At 44.6% G+C, this 20,484-nt stretch overlaps 1 protein-coding gene across 2 annotated transcripts in view; it reads right to left on the bottom strand.

Moving 5' to 3' along the window:
• Window positions 1-532: 532 nt before the first annotated feature.
• The window catches only part of LOC121553671 (heparan sulfate glucosamine 3-O-sulfotransferase 1), a 33,478-nt gene continuing 13,526 nt past the window's right edge, over window positions 533-20,484 (bottom strand). The window contains exons 1-2 of one of the 2 annotated variants that reach the window (XM_045211430.1): window positions 3,270-3,353; window positions 533-2,018 (exon numbers count right to left, since the gene is read on the bottom strand). In XM_045211430.1, the coding sequence (XP_045067365.1) occupies window positions 922-1,827 (906 nt within the window). In that variant the 5' untranslated portion in view covers window positions 1,828-2,018; window positions 3,270-3,353 and the 3' untranslated portion in view covers window positions 533-921. Of the gene's footprint in view, window positions 2,019-3,269; window positions 3,354-20,484 lie in introns of those variants that run through there. The other variant, XM_041866963.2, reaches the window with a different exon arrangement.

Below are 20,484 nucleotides of genomic sequence, written 5' to 3'. Positions count from 1 at the left end.
GAGCGCTTATTCAGCCTCTGTCAGAGCCAGCAGACAGAAGGGGGATCACATAAGCATCAGTGGTCTCCCTAGCTTTGGCTCCTCTTTAAAGTCTAATCAATGAGGATAATAACCGTGATGTAAATAGTAATATGCTACTCTGCTGTTTATATTGAATAATCACACAACTCCAGTGAGAACTGCTACAATGCTCATATTATTTACTGACTGCCTCTACAGCCTGTTCAAACTGCTGAACACTTAGCAGTGCTAAAATACAGGAAGAGCTCTGACTTCAGCTTGCTGACTCTTGTGATTCGACCCCTTTTGCTGCAGGCACTATCTTCAATGTCCAAACCATTAGTGTTTTCTGTAATACTAAAGTGGCGCTTAGGGCAACCATTTCCCTGCATTAATGTCCTTCTTCCACTGCAGTGAATCAAAGGCTTATCCTAATGCCTCAGTCTACCTTAGCATGCTCCCTAAACAACTCCGGTTAGGATCTGGAGGGCAGCACAAAGAACCAAGGGAGAAAAAGATCCCGCTCCACATGTACATTTTTTAAGCAGAACAATTTATTATCAAGTACAAGAATATCAAACAAAGAAGAAAAAAAGTTGATCAGGTTCACAAAATTGTTTTGCCGCAATCTGCATCACTTCACTTTTGTTAGGTACAGTACAGAGAATGACTTATCAAGCTTGCTGATTTTTCCATGTTAGCTTATATTTTAAGTTCTTGCTTTATTTTGGAAATGTGGAACTGCTCTGCTGACACCAGAGCAGAGTAAAAGGCAATTGACAGGAGTGTTTGGGTGTCAGAGTTCTTAAAGTGCTTTTGCCCCTATAACACTGGTCAGTCAGTCCATAAACAGGGCAGGGGTTCCTAAGTCTTCTGTGGGCCAGGGGGAACTAGTCCACATGGGAAGAGGGGTGAACAGCCTTACTGCCAGTCAAAGGAGCGCTTCACCAGCCGGTAGAAGTTACGGTTGTGCTCCCTGAGGTAGGAGCGTAGCTGCTGCAGCACGGTACCATTGACGGCTGGGTGGGGACGCCCTTTGGACTCATGCAGGCAGCGTTCTCGCCCCTCACTCCGGATGCAGTAGAACCCCTTGGTCTGGTTGAAGTAAAAGTTGGACGACATTATCCTGGGGGGCAGGTTGAGGAAACGCTCCACTTTCTGCAGCTCAGGAAGGGGGTCCCGGATCAAAGTGTCCCCATCAACGATGTGGATCTGCTCCAGAGGGAAGTGGCGCAGCCAGTTATGCATGTGCACGTCGTAGAAGCTACGCTGGATGGCCTTGTAGCGGGTGTTGAGAGCTCCGCTGCGCACCAGCAGGTTCTCAATGGCCTGCACTGGCTTGTGGTTCTCCAGGCGGTTGAAGTAGACCTGGGTGTAGTCTGAGATGACGCGTTCAGTCGGGTCCCGCAGGATCAGCAGTAGCTTGATGGAGGAGTTCATGGCACGGATGCGTTCTGGCGCCAAGGAAGAGGTGAAATAGCCTGGCGTCTTCTCCACTGTGATCTGGTGCGGGTAGGAATAGGGCATCAGCTCACGGTACCAGTCAAAGCCCTTGGCGTAGTTCTCGTCCCAGTCGAAGAAGTGCACCTCTGTGGCGGCGGCAGCGACCTCAGGGTGGATATCTAGCATCTCCAGCAGGGCACGTGTCCCCCCCTTGCGCACCCCAATGATAATGCTGTGGGGGGCATGTTTGCTAGTCCCCGGGGGTGGAGACAGAGTGACATTGGAAGTGAGTCCAGGGCCCAGATCCAGACTCTGAACAAACTCTGATGGGGCAGCATAAGTCTGGAGAACCAGGAGGAACACTGACACCAACAAGCAGGCCATGGTGAGGGTGACGAGGAGAGAAATAGAGGAGAGAAGATGGTCAGAGACAGGAGAGCAGTGGATCAGGTTTAGCTGTGGATCAGAGCCATCTCTTTGCAATCAAAGCTCACATGAACGGAGCAGGGAGTGGTGGTCTTCGTCTGCCATTGAGCATGAGGAGGAGGAGAAATCACAGCCAGTCCAGAGCACATCTGTAGAGACAGAAGACAAGAAAAAAATGTATGGACTTAGGTCTTCCCATCTGATTATCATGAAAAGCTAGCATAGGCCCAAGGCACTTTCTTTTACCTGACAAAGCTTTCCAGTAATTAATAGAATGCAAGTCTGTCTTAAGTGTTTCCTCTCTTTTGGTTATCATTATTCATCTCACTCTGTGTTTCTCATTTTTCCTTCCATCTCCCCCTCAGATCTCTCCTTTGCATATCAGGAGTCATTTAGGTTAATTATATGGTGTAATTTCACTCGCTGAAAAATATTTAGATAGTGGCTGAGATATGCAAGCGCCTGGCTCTGGGCCAAAACACAGAGGCCACACTACTTCATCTTGTTTTACCGGGTCATAATCCTCACTCAAATCAATATACTTAACATTCACCCTGGAACATTTCAATCAAGACAGCAGGGGTAGGTGAAAGGACCAAGTGTGACTGTAGAAATAAGAGGAGTTTTCTGTTCTGGATCAACAGCAAGGCCAAGTGACGGGAGGACTAGGACAGGACGACTAGGATTAAAAATACTGGATAGACTGAACAGCCACAACATTTGAATCCTACTGACCTTAAAAGTCTTCCCAAATACTTTCGTCAGGAAAATAAACTAAGGGAGAGGTCGATTCCTCCATGCCAGTCAAAACAACTGCTCTGCTGCATAAACATCAAATAACACCAAAGGTCATGGTAAGGCTCTCTAAACAAACTCACAGAATCATTAGCCGCCTGACAACAGGCTTCCCTGCTGTAAAAAACAGCATAGAACAGCATAGCCTGGTCATGCTGGTCACCCGCATATGCTGGAACTAGTGCTGGTTTGCCGTGTTTCTGCTGGTGACCAGCCTTCGCCGTGTTTTTTCTGGTGACCAGCCTTGTCCGTGTTTTTGCTGGTGACCAGCCTTCGCTGTGTTATGGACACTGGTAATCCCTCGTGGACAGACTACGTAAACATAAATGGTACCATAGATCTGTCATGATACAATAGGATGCGTGAGATCGAGCAGTATTAGTTCCGGTGTTTGGTTTTTTCGTCACTGGTTATTTGGACAAATCACAATTTCGCAGGTGTTAGCATCTTTCGAATTTCAGAAGGGGAGGGAACATTTGGTCCATAGACTTGCCCGTAACTAACAAAGAGAGAGGATGGAGCTCTTCGTTCCAGTTCAGATCCTCATTCTCTCTTCTCTTAACACGTATGGACCCAGAAATTAAATCGAGCATGTGACCACTTACATAATACTTTAGTTCTGTGTTCGCTGCTCTGGCACCCCAATGGTGGAACAAGCACCCTCACGACGCCAGGACAGCGGAGTCACTCACCACCTTCCGGAGACACTTGAAACCCCACCTCTTTAAGGAATACCTGGGATAGGATAAAAGTAATCCTTCTACCCTCCCCCCTACCCCCCCAAAAAAAAATTATAATACATACATATACATATATATATATATAATAAATATATATAATAATAAATATATATATATTGTAAAGTGGTTGTCCCACTGGCTATCATAAGGTGAATGCACTAATTTGTAAGTCGCTCTGGATAAGAGCGTCTGCTAAATGACGAAAATGTAAATGTAAATGTGTTAACCGAGATTAGGACACTGGTGACCAGCCTTCGCTGTGTTTTGGACACTGGTAAGTAAGCTGGTCACCAGCATACCAGCCATGCTGGTCACCAGCAAAACTAGCATCAAGTCAGCTTGCAAAGTGATGTTTTATTCCTATTGGAATCCAGTCAGAGTGGGGATATCCAAGAATTGGAACTTGTATTCACCCACAATCTGCATTCAGAATGACTGCCAGGGTTAGAAAGATTAATAAATGACACTACCTAAACCATCTAAACTGGAACAACCATTTCAGTAATGGGTGCAATAAGTCCAACTAACAGATTAGTTTAGAAACATCTATGGGCTCCCGAGTGGCGCAGCGGTCTAAGGCACTGCATCTCAGTGCTAGAGGAGTCACTACAGACCCTGGTTTGATTCCAGGCTGTATCACAATCCGGCTGTGATTGGGAGTCCCATAGGGCAGCGCACAATCGGCCCAGCGTCGTCTCGGGTAGATCGTCATTGTAAATAAGAATTTGTTCTTAACGGACTTGCCTAGTCAAAATAAAGGTTACAAAGATAAGATTAATTAATCAATCAATGTATATGCAAAAACACAACAAAAAATATATTGAAAACAAACTATTCTAAAAAGAAAGCGGCAACAGAGCATGCTGATGATAATGATATACATTTAAGACATTTAGCAGACGCTCTTATTCAGAGCGACTTACAGGAGCAAGTGACTTGCTCAAAAGGCACAGGTAGATTTTTCACCTAGTCAGCTCGGGGATTCGAACCAGTGACCTTACGGTTACTGGCTCAACGCTTTTTACCGCTGGGCTACCTGGGCATGGTTTTGTAGAACAGCTTGACCATGCTGGACTAGCATAGACCAGCATGGACCAGCTTGGTCACCAGCATCACCTGCATAAGCTGGTCACCAGCAGAAACACAGTGGAGGCACCAGCAAAAACACAGCGAAGGCTGGTCACCAGCATCACAAGCTTGACCAGCTAGTCGGCCAACCTAACCAGCTAGACCATGCTGGTCAGACCACCTTGATCAGCTAGACCATGCTGGTCAACCAGCATAACATCTAGATCATGCTGGTCAGACCAGCTTGACCATGCTGGACCAGCATGGACCAGCTTGGTCCCCAGCATAAGCTGGTCAGCGAAGGCTGGTCACCAGCATCACTAGCTTGACCAGCTAGTCAGCCAGCCTAACCAGCTAAACCATGCTGGTCAGACCAGCTTGACCAGCATCCAACCAGTACTGACCAGCCTGGACCAGTTAGACATTTACGCTGGTCTATACAGTTAATTTTTTCAGCAGGGTTGTTGACTGAATATTACTTTATTCAACCCACTTCACTGTTGCCCAATATTAAAATCAACCACTACCATGGCCATGATTGAATAAGCAGAAAGTGATTGTTAAAGAACAACAACATCCACAGCTCACTCTGGATAAAGCCCTCCACTCCCTAAACAGCAGAGGACAAATCTGTTCCCGCCACCTCCCAGAGGGTTGTCTGTTCCCACAGTGCCACTACTAGCCACCCTCTAATGATGTCTTCCCACTGCAGTCTAAAGGGAGTGATACCTGGACTGTCCTAAAGCTAACATATCTGGCCAGGGAAGGGAATAGGGCTGGGGCTAGGTAGCTAAGGGTGGGCATGGAAATAAGGTTGGGGCTGGGCCTAGATGTGGAGCTGAGGGCTTGGGCAATGTATAGGGCTGGAGCTAGGTAGGAGGTCTGGGGCTAGGAGAAGGTATAGGGGCTAGGTATGGGGACTGGGGCTAGTGAATGCAGCCCTAGGGGCTGGACCTGCCCTGCAGCACTGTGGGTAGAGAAAAGGTGCTCTACTGTAAACGTCTGTGCAGGGAGCCACTTATGCACTGTGACAGGCGAGCCTGCCTGTCAGTGTTTCCATGGTGGAGAGCTGCCAGACGCGCTTCCCGTCATATGCAATTCCCCTCACTCCCTCTCAGCACACTGTCACCTGGAATAAGCCATTGTTTCACATCCCGCTGGGCCACATTGCCTTATTCAAGACATGATGCATATCTTGAGGGCTTTATTCGTCGCACAGCTGCCCAGCATATTATCTCAGTATCTGGGAGAGCGTTTAACTAAAACTATTGGACTGCATGCTGAGGGAGGGAGAAATGGAGTACTGGCAGGTTACAGACAAGATACTGGCATTGATTTATAGTCCAGAACTAGGTAAGAGGTCACGTTGTAGTAAGATATTGAATATATAGTGTACTTGCCATAAAAAAAAAGGAAATCAAATCTGCTATAAAGCCTTCATGTTTAACATCTGCAATCGTTTAGCTATGCCTACCTATGACAAATTACCCAACTATCACATACATACGGCACTGCGCTGACCTTCTGTGATCTCATTTTACAGTTTGTCAGTGGCTGCAGAGACTGTGGCTTATTATCTCATAGCATTACCACTGAGAGCCTGAGCCAGTGTAGCTCATGGTTCTACCCTACTATTCATCATCCTAGCATGCACAGTGGGAGAAACAACAGGTTTTCTGCTCCACGGGAACCCAGCTCCCACTAATTACTCAAACCAGCCAGCCAGCTATATCTAGCTATATCTAAGGCAGGAGCCAGAACAAACCCTCATTCATATTCAGTGGTTTCCCCGTTCGGTAACATGTGGTGAGCAGCAGGTATTGTACTGCAGAGTTAGTTTTCTTAATGACACCTCAGAGATCTGTTCATCCAGAACAATTATTGATTCTATGGAGCTTGATTACCAAGCCCTTTGTGCAATCAAAACAGTATAATGTTTGTGCATCAAGCCTGGTTCAGTTGTGGGGTATTACTATTGATATGTAGGTATGTAGATATGCCCTCTTTCCCTCACACACACTCACACACCACAGGAGGCTGCTGAGGGGAGGACGACTCATAATAATGGCTGGAATTGCGTGAATGGAATGGTATCAAACACATGGAAACCATGTGGTTGATGTGTTCGATAACATTCCATTGATTCCGTTCCAGCCATTACTATAAGCCCGTTCTCCCCAATTAAGGTTCCACCGGACGCCTGTGACACACACACACACATGCACACACGCACTCTGTAACACACTGCACTTAGAGATGAGAAGTTAGTCTCTGTTTACTGACTGATGTTTGACTCGTTCAGTCAAAAGAACACATTTTGACTAATTTCGTTCATTTGAGTCAGTAATGCCCAGAGCATGCAGGACCCCCTACCGGTGAACGATGAACTGAAAACTCGAAAGAGACATGATTCTCTCGATCACGTCGTTCACCATAAGGGGCTTATTGGAGCTGTCGTTTGTGACAGGCTTGTGAAAGCGTGCTTTAAACGATGTACATTTGTTGATTGCTAGGCATACAAATAATATTATTCATTGGTACATTCGAAACCAGGTCTAGTTGTGGCCGCAACCGGACTAGATTGTGAACGACTCTTGGCAGAATTAAATGCTTGATTGCCGTGAGGGTGATAAGCACAATATTATTTGCGAACTGCAGCAACCCAAACAATCATAACATTCAATAATCAATTAATTGCATTCATTGTTGCACCACGCAATCAATTATCAGCTCTAAACATGTATTTCTCTTCTCTATGCTGCCTGTGCGCATACTGTATATGATAGACAGTTGTTTGTTGGAGCACGTCTCCGGAGTAATCGGAGGAGTGCACATTAATCCTGCTGTAGAATTCATTGAGGCCAGCAGGTCAAATGAACAACTAAAATGAATGAGCCATTCAGAAAAATGAATGACGACTCTCTAGTTAGTATAAAGAGTTGTTAAAAAAGAACAAATCATTCGCGAACTGCATATCACTAACTGAACTGTGCTAGACTGAGTTACACTGTACTGTACACTGGCCCTTTCTGTGGGCCACTGGGTTGTACTGTGCCCGATGGCCCTTGGCCAGGCTCCAGGGGCTTGTTACCGTATTACCGTGGTGAGGAATAGCCTAGCGGTGTGGACAGCAGCTGGGTGTGGTGATAGATTATGTTGGGAAGTGGGACTCAAGCCCAATCAAACGCACCACCGCTCTTCTTGCTGAGGAGATGGAATGATCAAAACCAACTGCAGCTCACACACAGTGAGGTCAGGGCATGGAGCCATCCTTCATCCTTCCATCTTTCCTACTCTCTCTCCATCTCGTTCATTCTGTCGTCACTCTGTCGGCTGGATAGCGAGTTGTTACAAGACCTTAAACCCAGTGCCCATTCACCTCCAGTACAAGCAGAAAGACTAAATCGTCAGCTTTCTCCATTTCAAACAACCCTCTCTTTTTCTCCCTTTTAGATGCCTGATTGCAACTTCAAAACAAACGGAACACACACATGCACACATGTGGACATAGACGCACACACACCTGATGCCTTCATCCGCGAAATAGGCTGGTTTATAGTTTATGTCTGTAAACAATTAGAATGTCTATTTTCAGAATTTCTTTACTTTCTTTGCTTTCAGGCCCACGGGGAAGGGATGCTATGGGGAGGGGAGTGGCTGACAAGCATCCCTAGTTGCTAGGGGGGGTGGAAGAAATGGTTTCCGTGAGGGGGCACGGTAGGTGGGTGGAGACATGTTGGATGGTTGAGGGGGTGGAGGCTCACTTCTTTGTTAATGTTCCTTTACATACTAAGAAAGAACAAGAAATGTCTTCCCTCTTTTATACACACACACCAACATACTAGGTTAGCTAGGCAGCTAACGTTAGCTAGGCTGCTAACGTTAGCTAGGCTAGGGGTTAGGGTTAGGCTTAGGGTAAGGTAACGTGCTAGCTAAGTAGTTAAAACATAGTAAGTAGTTGCAAAGTTGCTATTTAGTTAAAATGCTAAAGTTGTCCATCATGTGATTCAAAACACACAACGTTTGTAATTTAGAGTGCTATTATGCTATTATAATTTTCTGCACATGCTTGTGAATTGTTGCAATATTCAGGAGTGTAATTTATGAAAAGTTGCTCACATAGTTGATTAATAGTTAGTTTGTTGAAAGCATGCTTACTGACTACTGTGAAATTTACAGTAAATATTGCTGCTCAGCCAGAATGTAGCGTTGCCAAGCCATGGACAAAGGTAAGGCACCTCTCCACAGACCCTTCTCCAACTCTCGCCAGTCTGAATAAGCCCTAAGCAACAGTATGAGGTATAAGGAGAACCATGCAAACATACCTGAATGAAGGACTGGGACATGTTCATTAGGACATTGTAGCAAAACAAAAATTATATTTTCTTATGTCCAGGTAGTCCTTCCTTCTTTCAGTTTGTTTTCTTCTGTTTGGTTCCTAATAAACATAACCCTGGACTCTTGGGTTGTTGTGGTTTACTGGATATTGCTACACTGATGTTTGCCACTAATGATGAATGTTTCAGAATACAGTAAAACCCAATTAACATTCTCTCCATAGAGTTTTGTGTAAACAAGGCCACATTCATTTCAATGTTTGAAAGACATTCCTCGCATTATAGTTTTCTATATATATATATTATTTCTTTGAAATCATTAAGCGCCAGAGAAAGAGCACAGTACACAAGCTATTCAATAGCCCAGGTTCTTGCAACATTCTTTGCAAGCAGCGAACATGTGAAGGTCACACAAGAAGGGACTAGAGAGAGGGCGGGGGGGGGCAGGGGGTGGGGGGTGGTAGGAGACTTGCTCTCTCATCAACATCAAGTTGGAGTTGGACTAATGTATACCTACAGGGCCCTCTGGTGGTCAAAAAGTAAACCTTTGGCCATTTCTACCCACATAGCAGCTAAACGGTTTGTCAAAGTTTATTGATCGCGTACACAGTTTTGCAGGTGTTACAGCGAAATGCTTATGTCACTAGCTCCTAACAATGCAGTAAAATGTCAAACAAGTACATAAATTATTCAATTGTAAAATAAATACAAAAGAAACAAGAACGGCGGGATGAATCCAATTAACAACCCAAATAGCACTGTAGCAGTAATCAAAATGCAATCTATACGTATGAACACCAGGGGAATTTGCACAAGATATAGTAAGACTGATATGTACAGCAGTATATATATTAGCGTGAGCTACAGTATGTCAAGAATACAGTATATAAATAAATATGTGGTGTGTATAAACTAGCAAAAATACAATGTACAGTAGAAGAAGTATTAGAATGAGCTATGTCAGGGATACAGTATTTAAATAGTGACACGGACCGAGTTTACCTTGCATCTTTATTGACCTTGTATTTCAATATTTGCACTGTCTATGTACACTCACAGGGCCCTACACACTCACACACAGTCACTCCATCACACAAACACTCACTCCATTTTCTCACTCACACATAATATGCACATACGTGTATACTGACTCTACACACCCGCAAGCTGCTGCTATTCGGTTTATCTTATATCCTGTTGCCTAGTACCCTTACCCTGTCACGATTGTTGAGAGACGGGTCAGACCAAGGTGCAGCGTGGTATGCGAACATGTTTATTTTATAGAATAAACATACAAAAACAACGTAACGTGAAGTCCTCAGGCTATACAAATACAAGCCTACACACGGAACAAGATCCCACAACTAAGGTAGGCAAACAGGCTACTTAAGTATGATCCCCAATCAGAGACAACGAGCGACAGCTGTCTCTGATTGGGAATCACACCCGGCCAAACATACAAATACAATACCAGGATCACAAATATAGAATTTCCAGCATAGATTCTCACGCCCTGACCAAACCAACTAAAGACGACCCCCCCTCAAAAGGTGCGTACTACGGCCGCACCAACCTGACTCATTAGGGGAGGGTCCGGGTGGGCATTCAGCCTCGGAGGCGGATCCGGCTCCGGGCGTGACGACCACTCCCTCTCTGCCTCCCCGTTGCGCCCCTGGTCTGGTCTGGACCTCGGCGCGATGCTTCCCCTCTCCTTCCTCCCACGATGCACCAAGCCCTGTCTGGACCCTGGTGTGGGAGACCCCGAACCTGGAGAGGGGCTGACGTCTGGGCCTGGATCGGCAATCCCCCCACGATGCACCAAGCCCTGTCTGGACCCTGGTGTGGGAGACCCCGGACCTGGAGAGGGGCTGACATCTGGACCTGGATCGGCAATCCTTCCGCGATGCACCAAGCCCTGCACTGGACCCCGGTGGAGCGGACTGCTCTGGGTCCGGAGTGGAGCCGCTGACCGGAGCTGCACTGGACCCCGGTGGAGCGGACTAATCTGGCTCTGGAGTGGAGCCGCTGACCGGAACTGAACTTAACACCGGTGGAGCGGACTGCTCCGGCATGAAGCAACTGTCTGGAGCTGGATCAGGCACCGGTGGATCGGGTTGCTCTGGCTCCGGAGTGGAGCAACCGACCGGAGCAGGATCAGGCAACGGTGGAGCAGGTCGGGCCGGACTGGGGACACGCACCACTGGTCTGGTGCGAGGAGCAGGAACGGGCCGGGCCGGACTGGAGACACGCACCACAGGTCTGGTGCGAGGGGTAGGAATGGGCCGGGCCGGACTAGAGACACACACCACAGGTCTGGTGCGAGGAGCAGGAACGGGCCGGGCCGGACTGGAGACACGCACCACAGGTCTGGTGCGAGGAGCAGGAACGGACCAGGCCGGACTGGAGACACGCACCACAGGTCTGGTGCGAGGAGCAGGAACGGCCCGGGCCGGACTGGGAACACGCACCACTGGTTTGGTGCGGGAAGCAGGCACGGTCCGTGCCGGACTGGAGACACGCACCACTGGTTTGGTGCGGGAAGCAGGCATGGGCCGTACCGGACTGAGAACATGCACCACTGGCTTGGTGCAAGGAGCAGGCATGAGGCGTACCGGACTGGGAACCGGCGCTGGAGGTCTACGACTGTACCAGTCCTTTACTCTCCACGCCCAGTCCTCCTCCAGTGAGGACTCCTCCTTGAGCCCCCACGAGTGCAGTAGTCGGGGCTCTTCTCTATCGATCCCCGACCACCCTTTTAGCCCCCCCAAAAATGTTTCTTGGGGCTGTCTCTCGGGCTTCCTCCTCGGCCGACGCCTTCTGTGTTCCTCTCCAGCCTGGGCATCCTCCTTCGCCCAGGGTCCTTTACCTGCCAATATCTCCTCCCATGTCCAAAAACTCTTCCCCATCTGTGTCCAGGGTGTCTGCTGCTCCTGGGCACGCTGCTTGGTCCGTTTTTGGTGGGATCTTCTGTCACGATCGTTGAGAGACGGGTCAGACCAAGGTGCAGCGTGGTATGCGAACATGTTTATTTTATAGAATAAACATACCAAAACAACGTAACGTGAAGTCCTCAGGCTATACAAATTCAAGCCTACACACAGAACAAGATCCCACAACTAAGGTAGGCAAACAGGCTACTTAAGTATGATCCCCAATCAGAGACAACGAGCGACAGCTGTCTCTGATCGGGAATCACACCCGGCCAAACATAGAAATACAATACCTAGATCACAAACATAGAATTTCCAGCATAGATTCTCACGCCCTGACCAAACCAACTAAAGACGACCGGCCTCTCAAGGCCAGGGCGTGACATACCCCTATACATATCTCCCTTACCCCTATACATGTAAATATGGTATTGGAACTGACTTTTTAAATATTTCCTGTATATAGTATGCTTACTTACCTACTTTATTGCGTATTTCATATTTTTCTAGAAATACATTGTTATTGATTATTGCATTGTTGAGTTTGCAAGAAAGGCATTTAACCGTACTTGTGCATGTGACATTAAAACTTTAACTTAAATACACTGTGAAACAGGAAGTGTCCAGTGGTTCAATGTCTTGGCGAGACTATTTCAGGTCCTCAGAGATGTGCACGCAGAGGAACTTGAAGCTTTTGACCACATCTACTGCGGCCCCGTCAATGAGGATGGCATGCTCCCTCTGTCTCCAGTAGTCCACGATAAGCTCAGTCTTTTTGTTGACGATGAGGGAGATGTTATTTTCCTGGCACCACTCCGCTAGGGCTCTAACCTCCTCCCTGTAGGCTGTTTCGTCGTTGTTGGTAATCAGGCCTATCACTGTTGTGTCGTCAGCAAACTTGATGATTGAGTTGGAGTCGTGTGGGGCCACGAAGTCATTGATGGGGGAGGAGGGGGTACAAACAGCTGCGAATTCTCTCTGGAGATAATGGGGTCGGCATTTGATTGTGAGGTATTTGACCATCGTCGGCGCCATCTTGACAATGGACTTGTCATTCACCATTATGTGGAACCTGGCTTGTCAGACTAGCAGTAGTTCAGAGTAACCCAATATTCGATGCATGCCTTGCAAGCACTCCAACGACAACTTGCTCCCAGTTTTCAAGTTTACCCCCTCTGAAACAACCAGTGTCTCAAGATGTCCTTCTCTCGATGAAGATGGTACCACACACACATATATAAATAGAATGAATATATTATATTTCTAAGGCACCACTTACATCAGACTTCCCACACCTTCACTCCATATGCTGATTTTTGAATGACAATAAGCAGGGCAATAGAATAAAATCTATTTGTTTTGGCTGAAATTGGGGAGCTGTTGGCAGCACTAGCTGGGAGAAAAGCGAGGAGCGCTAGCTATTAGGCTATTTCTGTAGCGCGTGAGTAAGGCGATGACCTAATCCGCACCAACGTCAGCCGAGGCATTCATTATGTGCTGCTGGTAATCTGCCATTAACTGGTACAGATATACGCTCCCTCAGCGCAGACACTAATTGTGGTGTTTCAACTCTAAATCTTGTGTTCTCTCTGGTTAAGTCTACGGTGGAGTGGAGCTCTTTTGTTCCTTTAACTGCAGTCGGCTTCACTGTTGAGAGCAGCATTTCCCAATTAGACAGCCGTCTGCCCACCACCATCTGCAGCAGCATTTATGGCTGGAACTCAGTGTGTGTGTGTGTGTGTGTGTGTGTGTTTGTATGTGTACATGCATGCATGTGCCTGTGACATAGTGCCCCCTGTGGACCATGATCCATGATGATCCATCCAAATGCCAGAATGCAAATGGAGATAGCCTACAACACTTTAATATGTATAGTATTTCCAATGAGTATGCCACTAGCAAGCACTGACCTTTTGTGAGATTGTAACATGACTACACCACTGCTGCCAGGGTATCTAAAGTACTTCAGTAAAAATACTTAAAAAATACTACTTAAGTCATTTTCTGAGGGATCTGTACTTTATGTATATTTGACAACTTTTACTTCGCTACATTCCCCCCAAAAAATGATGTACTTTTTACTCCATACTTTTTACTCCTAACACCAAAAAGTGCTTGTTACATTTTGAATGCTTAGCAGGACAGGAAATTGTCCAATTTGCACGCTTATTGAGAGAACATCCCTGTTCATCTCTACTGCCGCTGATCTGGCAGACTCACTAAACAAAAATGCTTTGTTTGTAAATTATATCTGAGTGTTGGAAGGTGCCCCTCGCTATCTGTAAATTTAAACTCACATTAAGCAAACCAGATGGCACAATTTAAGGAATTTTAAATGATTTATACTTTTACTTTTGATAATTAAGTATATTTGAGCAATTGCATTTACTTTTTATACTTAAGTATATTTAAAACCAAATACTTTTAGACTTTTACTCATGTGTTATTTTACTGGGTGACTCACTTTGACTTGAGTAATTTTCTATTAAGGCATCTTTACTTTTATGACAATTTAGTACTTTTTCCTGATGGCAGCCAATAAACATCCCTCACTCTGAAACAATGGAAATATATACACTACCAGTCAAAAGTTTGGACACACCTACTCATTCAAGGGTTTTTCTAAATTATTTACATTGTAGAACAATAGACATCAAAACTATGAAATAACACATATGGAATCACGTAGTAACCAAAAAAGTGTTAAATAAAAATATATTTGAGATTTGAGATTCTTCAAATAGCCACCCTTTGCCTTGATGACAGGTTTGCACACTCTTGGCATTCTCTCAACCAGATTCATGAGGTAATCACCTGGAATGCATTTCAATTAACAGGTGTGCCTTCTTAAAAGTAAATTTGTGGAATTTCTTTCCTTCTTAATGCGTTTGAGCCAATCAGTTGTGTTGTGACAAGGTAGGGGGGGTATACAGAAGATAGAGAAATGACAGTCCATCATTACTGTAAGAACTTTTAAAGTTTCTTCAAGTGCAGTCGCAAAAACCATCAAGCGCTATGATGAAACTGGTTCTCATGAGGACCGCCACAGGAATGGAAGACCCAGAGTTACTTCTGCTGCAGAGGAAAAGTTCATTAGATTTACCAGCCTCAGAAATTTCAGCCCAAATAATGTGTCAGAGTTCAAGTAACAGACACATCTCAACATCAACTGTTCAGAGGGGACTGTGTGAATCAGGCCTCCATGGTCGAATTGCTGCAAAGAAACCACTACTAAAAGGACACCAATAAGAAGAAGAGACCTGCTTGGGCCAAGAAACACGAGCAATGGACATTAGACCAGTGGAAATGTGTCTTTTTGTCTGGAGTCCAAATTTGAGATTTTTGTTTCAAACCGCTGTGTCTTTGTGAGACGCGGTGTGGATGAGCGGATGATCTCCGCATGTGTAGTTCCCACTGTAAAGCATGGCGGAGGAGGTGTTATGGTGTGGGGGTGCTTTGCTGGTGAAACTGTCTGTGATTTATTTAGAATTCAAGGCACACTTAACCAGCATGGCTACCACAGCATTCTGCAGCGATTCACCATCCCATCTGGTTTGGGCTTAGTAGGACTATCATTTGTTTTTCAACAGGACAATGACCTAACACACCTCCAGGCTGTGTAAGGGCTATTTTACCAAGAAGGAGAGTGATGAAGTGCTGCATCAGATGACCTGGCCTCCACAATCCTCCGACCTCAACCCAATTGAGATGGTTTGGGATGAGTCGGACAGCAGAGTGAAGGAAAAGCAGCCAACAAGTGCTCAGCATATGTGGAAACTCCTTCAAGACTGTTTGAAATGCATTCCAGGTGAAGCTGGTTGAGAGAATGCCAAGAGTGTGCAAAGCTGTCATCAAGGCAAAGGGTGGCTATTTGAAGAATCTAAAATATAACATATATTTTGATTTGTTTAACACTTCTTTGGTTACTACATGATTCCATATGTGTTATTTCATAGTTTATGTCTTCACTATTATTCTACAATGTAAAAAATAGTGAAAAAAAAAAGAACCTTGAATGAGTAGGTGTGTCCAAACTTTTGATTAGTACTCTATGTATGTATGTATGTATGTATGTATGTATGTATGTATGTATGATAAACAGACATATAAATAGATGATAGGTCTACCCAGAGCCATGCATTTTTCTTACATACAGTGGGGGAAAAAAGTATTTAGTCAGCCACCAATTGTGCATGTTCTCCCACTTAAAAAGATGAGAGAGGCCTGTAATTTTCATCATAGGTACACATCAACTATGACAGACAAATCGAGGAAAAAAAATCCAGAAAATCACATTGTAGGATTTTTAATGAATTTATTTGCAAATTATGGTGGAAAATAAGTATTTGGTCACCTACAAACAAGCAAGATTTCTGGCTCTCACAGACCTGTAACTTATTCTTTAAGAGGCTCCTCTGTCCTCCACTCGTTACCTGTATTAATGGCACCTGTTTGAACTTGTTATCAGTATAAAAGACACCTGTCCACAACCTCAAACTGTCACACTCCAAACTCCACTATGGCCAAGACCAAAGAGCTGTCAAAGGACACCAGAAACAACATTGTAGACCTGCACCAGGCTGGGAAGACTGAATCTGCAATAGGTACGCAGCTTGGTTTGAAGAAATCAACTGTGGGAGCAATAATTAGGAAATGGAAGACATACAAGACCACTGATAATCTCCCTCGATCTGGGGCTCCACGCAAGATCTCACTCCGTGGGGTCAAAATGATCACAAGAAATGTGAGCAAAAATCCCAGAACCACACAGGGGGACCTAGTGAATGACCTGCAGAGAGCTGGGACCAAAGTAACAAAGTCTACCATCAGTAGCACACTACGCCGCCAGGGACTCAAATCCTGCAGTGCCAGACGTGTCCCCCTGCTTAAGCCAGTACATGTCCAGGCCCGTCTGAAGTTTGCTAGAGTGCATTTGGATGATCCAGAAGAGGATTGGGAGAATGTCATATGGTCAGATGAAACCAAAATAGAACTTTTTTGGTAAAAACTCAGCTCGTCGTGTTTGGAGGACAAAGAATGCTGAGTTGCATCCAAAGAACACCATACCTACTGTGAAGCATGGGGGTGGAAACATCATGCTTTGGGGCTGTTTTTCTGCAAAGGTACCAGGACGAATGATCCGTGTAAAGGAAAGAATGAATGGGGCCATGTATCGTGAGATTTTGAGTGAAAACCTCCTTCCATCAGCAAGGGCATTGAAGATGAAACGTGGCTGGGTCTTTCAGCATGACAATGATCCCAAACACACCGCCCGGGCAATGAAGGAGTGGCTTCGTAAGAAGCATTTCAAGGTCCTGGAGTGGCCTAGCCAGTCTCCAGATCTCAACCCCATAGAAAAGCTTTGGAGGGAGTTGAAAGTCTGTGTTGCCCAGCGACAGCCCCAAAACATCACTGCTCTAGAGGAGATCTGCATGGAGGAATGGGCCAAAATACCAGCAACAGTGTGTGAAAACCTTGTGAAGACTTACAGAAAACGTTTGACCTGTGTCATTGCCAACAAAGGGTATATAACAAAATATTGAGAAACTTTTGTTATTGACCAAATACTTATTTTCCACCATGATATGCAAATAAATTCATTAAAAATCCTACAAATGTGATTTTCTGGAATTTTTTTTCTCATTTTGTCTGTCATAGTTGACGTGTACCTATGACGAAAATTACAGGCCTCTCTCATCTTTTTAAGTGGGAGAACTTGCACAATTGGTGGCTGACTAAATACTTTTTTTCCCCACTGTAGCTTTGGGTCTACCCTTCTTCAGCTAGAATATATGCATGCTTTCCCATATATAAAGTATTCACACCTCTTGACTTTTTCCACATTCTGTTGTGTTACAAAGTAGGATTTACACAAAATACTCAAAATCTACACAAAAGTGGAAGGCAAATTCTAACATAAAAAAAATTAAAAAATAATGAAGAATAAAACACTAATATCTTAATTATATAAGTATTCAACCCCCTGAGTCAATAAATATTAGAATCACCCTTTGTAGCGATTCCAGATGTGAGTCTCTCTGGGTAAGTCTGTAAGAGCTTTTCACACCTGGACTGTGCAACATTTGCCCATTATTCTTTCAAAAATTATTCAAGCTCTGTCAAATTGGTTGTTGACCATTGCTAAACAACCATTTTCAAGTCTTGCCATATATTTTCAAGCAGATTTAGGTCAAAACTGTAACTCGGCCACCCAGGGACATTCACTGAGTGTACAGTAGATTTGGCCTTGTGTTTTAGCTTATTGTTCTGCTGAACGGTAAAATCATCTCCCAGTGTCTGGTGGAAAGAAGACTGAACCAGGTTTTCCTCTAGGATTTTGCCTATGCTTAGCTCAACTCCGTTTATTTTTTATCCTGAAAAACTCCCCAGTCCTTAACAACTACAAGCATACACATAAACATAACATGATACAGCCACCACTAGGCTTGAACATATGGAGAGTGGTACTCCGTAATGTGTTGTATTGGATTTTCCCCAAACATAACACTTTGTATTCAGGACAAAATGTTAATTGCTTTGCCACATTTTTTGCAGTATTACTGTAGTGCCTTGTTGCAAACAGGATGCATGTTTTGGAATATTTGTATTCTGCACAAGCTTCCTTCTTTTCACTCTGTCAATTAGGTTAGTATTGTGGAGTAACTACGATGTTGTTGATCCATCCTAAGTTCTATCACAGCCATTAAAACTCTGTTTTAAAGTCACCGTTAGCCTGATGGTGAAATTCCTGAGCGGTTTCCCTTCCTCTCCGGCAACTGAGTTAGGAAGGACGGCTGCATCTTTGTAGTGACTGGGTTTATTGATACACCATCCAAAGTGTAATTAATAACTTCACCATGCTCAAAGGGATATTCAATGTCTGCTTTTTATATTTTTACTCATCTACCAATAGGTGCCCTAATTGGAAAACCTCCCTGGTCTTTGTGGTTGAATTTCACTTCTCGACTGAGGGACCTCACAGATACAGTGCCTTGCAAATGTATTCATCCCCTTGGCGTTTTTCCTATTTTGTTGCATTACAACCTGTAATTGAAATTGATTTTTATTTGGATTTCATGTAATGGACATACACAAAATAGACCAAATTGGTGAAGTGAAATGAAAAAAATTAATAAGGGAAAAGTGGTGCGTGCATATGTATTCACCCCCTTTGCTATGAAGCCCCTAAATAAGATATGGTGCAACCAATTACCTTCAGAAGTCACGTAATTAGTTAAATAAAGTCCACCTGTGTGCAATCTAAGTGTCACATGATCTGTCACATGTTCTCAGTATATATACACACACACCTGTTCTGAAAGGCCCCAGAGTCTGCAACACCACTAAGCAAGGGGCACCACCAAGCAAGCGGCACCACCAAGCAAGCGGCACCATGAAGACCAAGGAGCTCTCCAAACAGGTCAGGGACAAAGTTGTGGAGAAGTACAGATCATTGCTTAAAGAAAAAAATTAGCAGACACGTTTGGTGTTCGTCAAAAGGCATGTGGGAGACTCCCCAAACATATGGAAGAAGGTACTCTGGTCAGATGAGACTAAAATTGAGCTTTTTGGCCATCAAGGAAAATGCTATGTCTGGCGCAAACCCAACAGCTCTCATCACCCCGAGAACACCATCCCCACAGTGAAGCATGTTGGTGGCAGCGTCATGCTGTGGGGATGTTTTTCCATCAGCAGGGACTGGGAAACTGGTCAGAATTGAAGGAATGATGGATGGCGCTAAATACAGGGAAATTCTTGAGGGAAACCTGTTTCAGTCTTCCAGAGATTTGAGACTTCCAGCAGGACAGTGACCCTAAGCATACTGCTAAAGCAACACTCAAGTGGTTTAAGGGGAAACATTTAAATGTCTTGGAATGGCCTAGTCTAAGTCCAGACCTCAATCCAATTGAGAATCTGTGGTATGACTTAAAGATTGCTGTACACCAGCGGAACCCATCCAACTTGAAGGAGCTGGAGGTTTTGCCTTGAAGAATGGGCAAAAATCCAAGTGGCTAGATGTGCCAAGCTTATAGAGACATACCCCAAGAGACTTGCAGCTGTAATTGCTGCAAAAGGTGGCTCTACAAAGTATTGACTTTGGGGGGGGGGTGAATAGTTATGTTCGCTCAGGTTCTGTTTTTTTGTCTTATTTCTTGTTTGTTTCACAATAAAAAGTATTTTGCATCTTCAAAGTGGTAGGCATGTTGTGTAAATCAAATGATACAAACCCCCCCAAAAAACATTTTTAATTCCAGGTTGTTGGGCAACAAAATAGGAAAAATGCCAAGGGGGGTGAATACTTTCGCAAGCCACTGTAATTGTATGTGTGGGGTACAGAGATGAGGTAGTCATTCAAAACTCATGTTAGAAACACTTTTATTGCACAAAGAGTGAGTCCATGCAACTTATTATGGGACTTGTTAAGCACATTTTTACTCCTGAAGTTATTTAGGCTTGCCATAACAATGGGGTAGAATACTGATCGGCGTTTCATTTTTAATTAATTTGTAAACATTTCTATAAACAAAATTCCACTGACATTATGGGGTATTGTGTGTAGGCCAGTGATAATATCAATTTAATCAATTTTAAATTCAGGCTTTAACACATTTTGGAAATATTCAAGGAGTGTGAGTGAATACTTTCTGAAGGCACTGCACATACTCCCACAGTTGCTTTGACATTTGTCAATGTCTGACGATTTACTTTGGGCATCAACTGACATCGATTCCCTAGAGGCATTCT

This window comes from Coregonus clupeaformis, chromosome 37, assembly GCF_020615455.1.
Source record: "Coregonus clupeaformis isolate EN_2021a chromosome 37, ASM2061545v1, whole genome shotgun sequence".
NCBI lineage: Eukaryota > Metazoa > Chordata > Actinopteri > Salmoniformes > Salmonidae > Coregonus > Coregonus clupeaformis.
The sequence above is the reverse complement of the archived record's forward strand: the minus strand, read 5'-3'. Positions and strand labels throughout refer to the sequence as shown.